This window comes from Pelecanus crispus, chromosome 1 (assembly GCF_030463565.1).
Source record: "Pelecanus crispus isolate bPelCri1 chromosome 1, bPelCri1.pri, whole genome shotgun sequence".
NCBI classification, from domain to species: Eukaryota; Metazoa; Chordata; class Aves; order Pelecaniformes; family Pelecanidae; genus Pelecanus; species Pelecanus crispus.
Genome location: NC_134643.1, coordinates 226494359 through 226503165, shown reverse-complemented (window position 1 = coordinate 226503165; position 8807 = coordinate 226494359). Strand labels below are relative to the sequence as shown.

At 65.7% G+C, this 8807-nt stretch overlaps 1 protein-coding gene across 1 annotated transcript in view; it reads left to right on the top strand.

Annotated features, from left to right (window-relative positions):
* ARAP1 (ArfGAP with RhoGAP domain, ankyrin repeat and PH domain 1) overlaps window positions 1-7521 on the top strand; it is a 52267-nt gene extending 44746 nt beyond the window's left edge. Inside the window, 7 exon segments of the mRNA XM_075716922.1 lie at window positions 218-251; window positions 1991-2045; window positions 2048-2072; window positions 5531-5581; window positions 5949-6012; window positions 6222-6377; window positions 7504-7521. Coding sequence (XP_075573037.1) covers window positions 218-251; window positions 1991-2045; window positions 2048-2072; window positions 5531-5581; window positions 5949-6012; window positions 6222-6377; window positions 7504-7521 — 403 coding nt within the window.
* The last annotated feature ends 1286 nt before the right edge of the window (window positions 7522-8807 follow it).

The window sequence follows — 8807 nt, the reverse complement described above, 5'->3', positions numbered from 1 at the left end:
GCTGGCATCCCGGCCGTGCTGGGACATCCGCTCCCCACTCCCCGGTCCCTGCTTCCCCTGCCCCGGCTCCTGGTCTGGCTCCGCGCCCCGGCCCATCGCCGCCTCTGTGCCCCCCATCCCCTGCCCCTAGGCAGCATAGGGTCTGCAGGGGGTGGTCCCCTCTCTCCCGCTGTGGCTCATCCTCCACATCTGCTTTAACCCCGTCCTCTGTTGAACAGAGCCTGAAGCAGCGGAACCCCCCCTTGGACAACGTGAGTAGAGGAGCCCGGGGGCTCAGCCGGGGCGCGGAGGGGCTCCCGCACCCTCTGCCCTTACAAGGCTGCCCGGGGTCAATCCCAAATCCGATCCCGCAGCATGCGTGTGCCCATCGCCGTGCGCTCGTGGACACGGCAGCCCCAGGCGATGGGTGCCGTGCGTGCCAGAGCTGCTTCCCGGTGCTGCCATCCCTCCCCGCTAGCCCCCCCCCCCCCAGCATCGGGGGTGCCTCAGCTTGCACCCCTGTTATCCGGCGTCCTCCGATTTGAGGGTACCGCTGCCCTTTGCTCCAGGCAGCTGGAGATGGGGAAGGGGTGCGAGGGCTGGTCCCTGCTACCTGCTGCACGCAGGGGATGGGCTGAGCTGGCTCGCCCATCCTGCGGGCATCGGATCGGGCTCTTGTAAGTCACGCTGCTTGCACATGGACGCAGGCGGGCGGCCAAATGGGGGGGGGTCCCCATGGTCCCCGTCGTGTCACCCGTTGCCGGTGCATGGCTTGTGCGGCATGGCGAGATGCAGCCGGCACCGGCGAGGTCCTGGGCGAACCGGGAGGGAGCCACGGGCTTTGCCACTTTGAAACGTCTGTCGGCAAAGGGTGACGCCAGGACCAGCTTGCTGCCGCGGTGCAGACCACGGGGAAGGAGCTGGCTGCTGCTGGCAGTGCCCTGGCTATGCCAGGACATCCTGCTTTCCCTCATCCCTCCTCTTGGGATGCTGCTCGGTATGGGAGGGTGCAGCTTGCAACCAGCATCCCGAAGGATGCTCCGATGCAGGGGGGAGCTCAGCACAGCCTAGGTGGGACCGGGGAGTTAGGGCACCCCTCTTCACCCGCCACGAGAGGTGCCTGCCGTGCCTTGCCGTGCCGTGCCAGTGGTGGGATGTCTGGGGATGTGGTCAGGGCAGAGAGAGATGCTAGCAGAGGGGACAGGGATGGGACGGGACGGGATGAGGATGGAGATAGGGATGGAGATGGAGATGGGACGGGACAGGGATGAGGATGGAGAGATAGGGATGGAGATGGAGAAGGAGATGGAGATGGAGATGGAGATGGAGATGGAGATGGGGACGGGGATGGGATGAGGATGGAGATAGGGATGGAGATGGAGATAGGGACAGGGATGGGGATGGGGATGGAGATGGAGATGGGGACAGGTACAGGGATGAGGATGGAGACAGGGATGGAGATGGGGACAGGGATAGGGACAGGGATGGGGACAGGGACGGGGATGGGGACAGGGACGGGATGGGGACAGGGATAGGGACAGGGATGGGGACAGGGACGGGGATGGGGACAGGGATAGGGATGGGGACAGGGACAGTTTTGGCTGCTGGGGCCACTGCTGCCACGGCTGTGATGCTGAAGAAGGGTGTGACGTGGGTGTTCCCATCGGGGATGTCTAGTGCCAGGCTCTTGAGACCCCATCGCATCTTTGGGGGACCCCGCCGCAGGGACAGGCCTCCCGCATCCCCTCCTCTGTACCTGTGGTCTCTTGGTCTCTGCCATGGGTGATGGGCACCCGCTCTGCCCTTCGCACCATCCCGGGCTTCACCCTCATCCTTGGCAAGCCCAGACCTGGGCTGAGCCCCTTCCCCATCACCGCATCCCTACGGCTTCTCCTCCCTGCCTGCCGGGGGGACAAAGCCCATCCTGGCATCGATGTGGGCTACAGCAGGTGGGCATGGGTGGCAAAGGGTCTGGCAGCCCCCAACGTGGTGCTGGGTCCCTCTCCCCCAGAGCCACAAGCCGGAGAAGGAATGGCCCATCCGGAATCTGAAGGTCTACTTGGGCATTAGAAGAAGCTTCGGCCCCCGACATGGTGAGCAACAACATGGTGTCCTGCTGGGCTGGGGACGGGGACAGTGATGGGGATGGGGATGGAGATGGGGATGGGGATGGAGATGGAGATGGGGACGGGGATGGGGATGGGGATGGGGATGGGGATGGGGATGGGGATGGGGACGGGGATGGGGATGGGGATGGGGACGGGGATGGGGATGGGGATGGGGATGGAGATGGAGATGGAGATGGGGACGGGGATGGGGACAAGGATGGGGACAGGGATGAGGATGGAGTTAGGGATGCAGATGGGGATGGAGATGGAGATGGAGATGGAGATGGAGATGGAGATGGAGATGGGGACGGGGACAGGGACGAGGATGAGGATGGGGATAGGGATAGGGATGGGGTTGGAGATGGAGATGGAGATGGGGATGGGGTTGGGACGGGGACAGGGATGAGGATGGAGATAAGGTTGGGGATGGGGACAGGGATGAGGATGGAGATAGGGATGGAGATAGGGATGGGGACAGGGATGAGGATGGAGATGGAGATGGGGACGGGGGTGGGGACGGGGATGGGATGGAGATGGGGGACGGGGACAGGGATGAGGACGGAGATAGGGATGGAGATGGAGATAGGGACAGGGATGGGGATGGGGATGGAGATGGAGATAGGGACGGCGATGGGGACAGGGACAGGGACAGGGATGAGGATGGAGATGGGGATGGGATGGGGATGGGGATGGGATGGGGGTGGGGACAGGGACAGGGATGGGGATGGGGACAGGGACAGCGATAGGGATGGGGACAGGGGCAGGGACAGTTTCGGCTGCTGGGACATGTCTCCTGCTGGCCGTGCTTCTTGCCACCAGATGTCAGAGCAGCCTCGCAGGACACTTCTGCAGCTTGGTGCCAGCACATGGGACAGGATCTGTCCCCATGCCAGTCCCCTGGCCCGCAGTGCAGGGCTGGGCTGCGGGGCGGGCGGTGGGCGCAGCTCCGGGGATGCTGCGGGTGCCGGTGCCTAACGGGGACCCGGGGTGGGAGGGGAACCGTGGGCGCGTGAGGGTGGATGCGTGCGAGGGTGCTCGTGGGCGTGCATGTGAGTTTGCCTCCGTGTGTGCACACGCATGTCAGCGCCTGCGTGCATGCACGGGAGCGCGTGCCTATGGGTGTGTGCGCGCAACGCGTGCAAATGCGTACGTGTGAGCGTGTGCGTGCACACGAGTGCGTGTCTGTGGGTGCACGTGAGCGTGTGTGATGAACCACGCAGCCTTGCTGGAAGGCTTCAAATCCACGTGCTCCGGGGCCACCCTGCGCTGCGGGGGCAGGAAGCGCGTGCGTACATGCATGCGTACATGCATGCGTACGTGCATGCGTACGCATGCGAGTGTGCAAGGTTGTGCAAACCCCTGACACCCCAGGGATTTGGGTGTGTGCTGCGGCACCGGGCAGCGTTGCTGCAGGTCTCAGGGTGGGTTTGCAGCGGCCGGGGCTTTCGGTCGGGGCTGGGGCCCCGGGGGGCTCCCCCCAGCCCCGGGGGGAGGTCAGTGCCCTGGCCAGGCGTCGCAGCGACGTTGGGGCATGGCTGAGGCCAGGCAGGGGCTGAGAGGAGGCAGAGCATGGCCACGGAAGAAATACCACCATCAAAAGGGCCTGCTCAGATAGCCGTGCCTGCGCCTCGCCCGCTGGACTGCAAACTGGTGCAAACTGGGAAGGACTGGGGGCCATCGCCGGCTGCTTTACTGGCCCTGAGTCGCTGCGTAGCGTTGCGTCGAGCTGCTAAACGGGCTGGGAACCTGTCCTGGGCGCCCAGCAGCGCAGGGCTGCGGCGGCTTGCAGAGCCGGGGGTGGTTTGCAGGGGTGGAGGCAGCTTGCAGGGATGCAGGTGGCTCGCAGAGGTGCTGGTGGCTTGCAAGGAGGAGGGTGGCGTGCAGGGATGCGGGTGGTTGCAGGAGCGGAGGTTGTTTGCAGACACGGGGGGTTTGCAGAGATGGGGGTGTTTGCAGGAACGGGGGATTTGCAGGGACAGGGATTGTTTGCAGGGACAGGGGTTTGCAGGGATGGGGGTGTTTGCAGGGACAGGAGGAGTTTGCAGGAACAGGGGGTTTGCAGGAACGGGGTTTGCAGGAACAGTGATTGTTCGCAGGGACGGGTTTGCAGGAACAGGGAGTGCTCGCAGGGACAGGGGTTTGCAGGAACAGGGATGTTTGCAGGAACAGGGGGTTTGCAGGGACAGGAGGTGTTTGCAGGGATGGGGTGTTTGCAGGAACAGGGGTGTTTGCAGGAACAGGGGTTTGCAGGGATGGGGTGTTTGCAGGAACAGGGGTTTGCAGGGACAAGAGGGGTTTGCAGGGACAGGGGTTTGCAGGGACGAGGTGTTTGCAGGAACAGGGGGCGTTTGCAGGGACAGGAGGTGTTTGCAGGGACAGGGGTTTGCAGGAACAGGGGTGTTCGCAGGGACAGGAGTTTGCAGGAACAGGGGGTGTTTGCAGGGACAGGGGTTTGCAGGGACAGGAGGTGTTTGCAGGGATGGGGTGTTTGCAGGAACAGGGGGTGTTTGCAGGGACAAGAGGGGTTTGCAGGGACAGGAGGGGTTTGCAGGGACGGGGGGTTTGCAGGGGCAGGAGCCATTTGCAGGGGTAGGAGGGGTTTGCAGGGACAGGGGTTTGCAGGGATGGGGCGTTGGCAGGGACAGGAGCGGTTTGCAGAGACAGGAGCAGTTTGTAGGGACAGGGAGTGTTTGCAGGGGCAGGAGGGGTTTGCAGGGACAGGAGCGGTTTGCAGGGACAGGAGCGGTTTGCAGGGACAGGGGTTTGCAAGGACAGGAGCGGTTTGCAGGGACAGGGCATTTGCAGGCACAGGAGGGTTTTGCAGGGACAGGGGTTTGCAGGAACAGGAGGGGTTTGCAGGGACAGGGGTTTGCAGGAACAGGAGGGGTTTGCAGGGACAGGAGCAGTTTGCAGGGACACGGGTTTGCAGGAGCAGGGGTTTGCAGGGACGGGGGTTTGCAGGGACAGGAGGGGTTTGCAGGCACGGGGGTTTGCAAGGACACAGGTTTGCAGGACAGGAGGGGTTTGCAGGGACAGGGCGTTTGCAGGGACGGGTTTGCAGGCACGGGGGTTTGCAGGCACAGGAGCCGTTTGCAGGGACAGGAGGGGTTTGCAGGGACAGGGCGTTTGCAGGGACACGGGTTTGCAGGGACAGGGGTTTGCAAGGACACGGGTTTGCAGGGACAGGAGGGGTTTGCAGGGACAGGGGTTTGCAAGGACACGGGTTTGCAGGGACAGGAGGGGTTTGCAGGGACAGGAGGGGTTTGCAGGGACAGGGATGTTCACACGTGTTACACCTACTGCAACACACAAAACAGGGGTTGTTTGCAGGGCCGGGGGGGGTTGCAGGGACAGCGGGTTTGACTTTGACACCTGGAGTGCTGGAGCAGAGGGCAGGGCAGCCTGGGACGTTGGTCTTCATGTTTTCACTTCTCCCCTTCCAGCTGGGGCTTTACGGTCTTCTATGAAAACGAGAAGCACGAGAAACAGCAATGGTAAGGGAAGGGGTGGACACGGGGACGCTGAACTCATTCCCCGGGACAGACGGACACGCTGCCGGGGCGGCTGCTCTCCGGAGCTGGCGTGCGTTCGCCGTGGGGATGTAGATGTGGGGATTTCTGTGGGCAGACCCCGGCTGGGCGCCCGCGGACCCGCTCGGGGTACCGCTGGGGTCCATGGCTGTCACCTCTGTCCCCTTCGGTCCCCTGGGGTCTACAAGAGCTTGTGCAAAGCAGCGGCTCGGGTCCCGGCTCCGTCCCCAGCGGTGCCTGGAGCAGCCGGGTGCCCCCGCGTCCCCAAAAGCGGGCAGAGGCGCATCCCTCCCCGCCGTCCCCTCCGGCCGCTGACGCCGTGTCCCCGCAGGTACCTGTGCTGCGACACCCAGGCCGATCTGCGGGAGTGGTTCGCCGCCTTCCTCCACGTGCAGGTAGGGAGCGGGCAGCGGGGACGGGGCAGCACGCGCCGTGCTCCAAAAGCAGGGCTGCGGGGCAGGTCGCCCTAGCCGAAACCCGTTGGGGTATCCAAGCATCCCTAAATACCAGCATCCCAGGGTGGAGGAGAGGTCTCTGGGTGGCTGAGCACCGAAGAGCCGGGGTCTCCAGCCCTCCTCCACCCCCTGTCCCCTCTTGTCCCCAGAACGGCGGGGCCCTGTGGCCCTCAGAGACCTCCAAGGTGCGGGCGTCGCGGTCGCAGCAGGACTCCAGGTTGGGTAACATCTCCCTCATCCCGCTGCGGGGCAATGAGAGCGAGATGAGGAACAGTGTGGCTGCTTTTGCTACTGACCCGCTAACCGTGAGTGAGCCGGGGGTGCCGGGGGGGGGGGGTGTGTGCCCTCTGCGTGGGGCCGCATCTCCCCTGCATCACACGCCGGGGGGTCCCGGTCCCCAAACCTGGGGGGAGGTCCCCGCTCCCATTCCTTGTGTACCAGCATCAGCCTCCAGTCACCCTGGAGAGCGCTGGCGGCGGGGGGCTGATCCTTTGGGTGCCCTGTCCGGCATTCGGGCTGGTGGGTGTTCTCTGGGGTGCAGGGGGGTCCCAAACCGTGTGATGCAAGAAGAAGGGATGCTGCCAGGCTCCTGATTTTCCCTATAACAGGGGTGGTTTCTCTGAAACGCTGTCCTGGTCCTAAATCAGCCCCCCCGTCCCGTTGTCCTGCCGTCTGTCTGTGCAACAGCCATCCTGCACGGGGGCTGTCGCACGCCGGGCATCCTCCACCCACGCCGGTGCTGGCCGTGGGTGTCGGAGCCTTGCTCAGCCATGGGGCCCGCTGGTGCTGCCGGCCGGCGGTGGGGCAGAGCTGCTCCGGTTCCACCGTGCCCGAGCCGATCCCACGGGCTCTCATTGCTGTTATAAACCTGAGGACGTGGCTGTGCCGGGGGAGAGGGCGGGGGTCCCGCTGCCGGCATCGATTGTGCATCGCTCGATGGGTGCCCGAGGGTGCCCCAAGAGCGGGGAGCGGCATGGTCACTGCCCCGGTGCCCCCCGCTTCGTGCCCGTCCCCCGGGACCGGGTCTGCGGGGGAGCCCTGCCCCGGGACCCCCGCCCAGGCTCAGGTTTATAACGGGGGCGGGGGGCAGCGGGGAAGCTCCTGCGGGGCTTCGCCGCGGGCTGCGCTTCGTGGTGTGTGTGTGCCGGCGTGCGAGGCACGGCCGTCTCTGCCCGCTCCTCTGGTCCGGGCTCGGATCCCCACCCCTGGCAGGGGGTCTCTGCACCCCACCGGTGCCGTGCTGGGTGGTCCTGGGTGGGATGGAGTGGCTGGGACCGCAGCATCCCGGCTGCTCGGGGGGGACGTGCCGAGGGGACAGCGTTTTCTCCCCCAATTTTTGGTGCGCTCCCCCCGGGTGCTGCGCTGCCGGTGATGCCCGGACGCGGAGGAGGCTGAGGACTTAACGGGGACCTGTCTGCTCTCTGTCCCCAGCTCCTGCGAAACGTCTGAGCTGGAGGCCTGACACGCAGGGTGAGTCTCCCTCCCTGCCCGCACCCCCTGCCCGCACCCCCTGCCCCAACCCCGGCGTGCAGGCAGGGGAGGCAGCGGGAGGTGGGAGCCGATGGCTCTGCCTGTCCCGGTGCCACCCCAGCTTGGGGACACGGGCAAACGCACGCATGCAGGGTGGTGCCCACCCCCCGCCACGCGTGTCCCCCTGCAAGGTGGGAGGGGGACGGAGGTGGCAGCCCCCTCCCCTTCGCCGACCCTTTGCTCTCCGCTTGCGCCGCAGGTTCGTCCGCAAGCGGGGCAGCCTTCGGGGACCCGCACCAGCCCCGCACCCCAGCACCCGCCGGGGGTCCCGCCGGCTCCGGAGCCTCCACCGAGCCCTCTCGCCATCCCCCCACGGTGACCCACGGATAGCCAGGAGGGGAAACGGCAGCGAGGCCACCCACCCGCCGACGGAGCAGGTCTCGGGGGCCACGGCCAGGCAGCCCACGGGGACCGGGCAGTGCCAGCCCACCCAACCCCGCACCCCACGCCCCGGCTGCTTTCGGCTGCCGCTTCTGCTCCGAGCTCCAGGCGGAGAGACAGAGCCCGGCCAGGCGCCCCGGCACAGCCGCGGGCGGGGGGCTGCGGCCGGGGGCTCTTGCTTTTCCTCCTTTTTCCTCTATTTTAAGTCTCTCGACTTTAAAATGACAAGGTAGGCGGGAGCAGCCCTTCCCCTGGCACCGGCATCCCACGTGCTCCCATCAATTTTAGGGAGGGGGTGCCCCATCCCCGGGGTCCCCTCCATGCTGGGCAGGGCGTCAAGGGCCTCTGGATCCCCCCAAATCGGGGAGGGGGTGCATCCAGCCTCTGCCCCCCACCCCCAGCTCCAGCCTCTGCTGGGGGCGGGCATGACAGGGTGGGGGGTGGCAGGAGCTGCCCCTGCTTCCCGCCACCGTTTCTCAACAACATTAAACATCTTGGGGAAACAGCACGGAGGTGTCCGGGTCTGTGCCGGCCACGCGGAGCAGGTGGCCGGGACGGGGGACATCGGGAGCTGGCGAGCCCGTGGGTGCAGCGGGACGGCCCCGGATGCACCCATGGGTGCTCACGAGATGATGGGTGATGCCACAGAGCGGGCAGCGAGCTGCCAAGCTGCTTTTGGGGAAAGAGCAGTGGCACCCTGGTCTGACGGTCCTTTGCCGAGCCCTGTCCGGAACATTGGCACACCGGGATGGAAGGTGGATCCCACGGTGGGCAAGCGTTTGCCGTTCCCCTGCTTGCACCCACCTTCCCATGGCATCCCACTC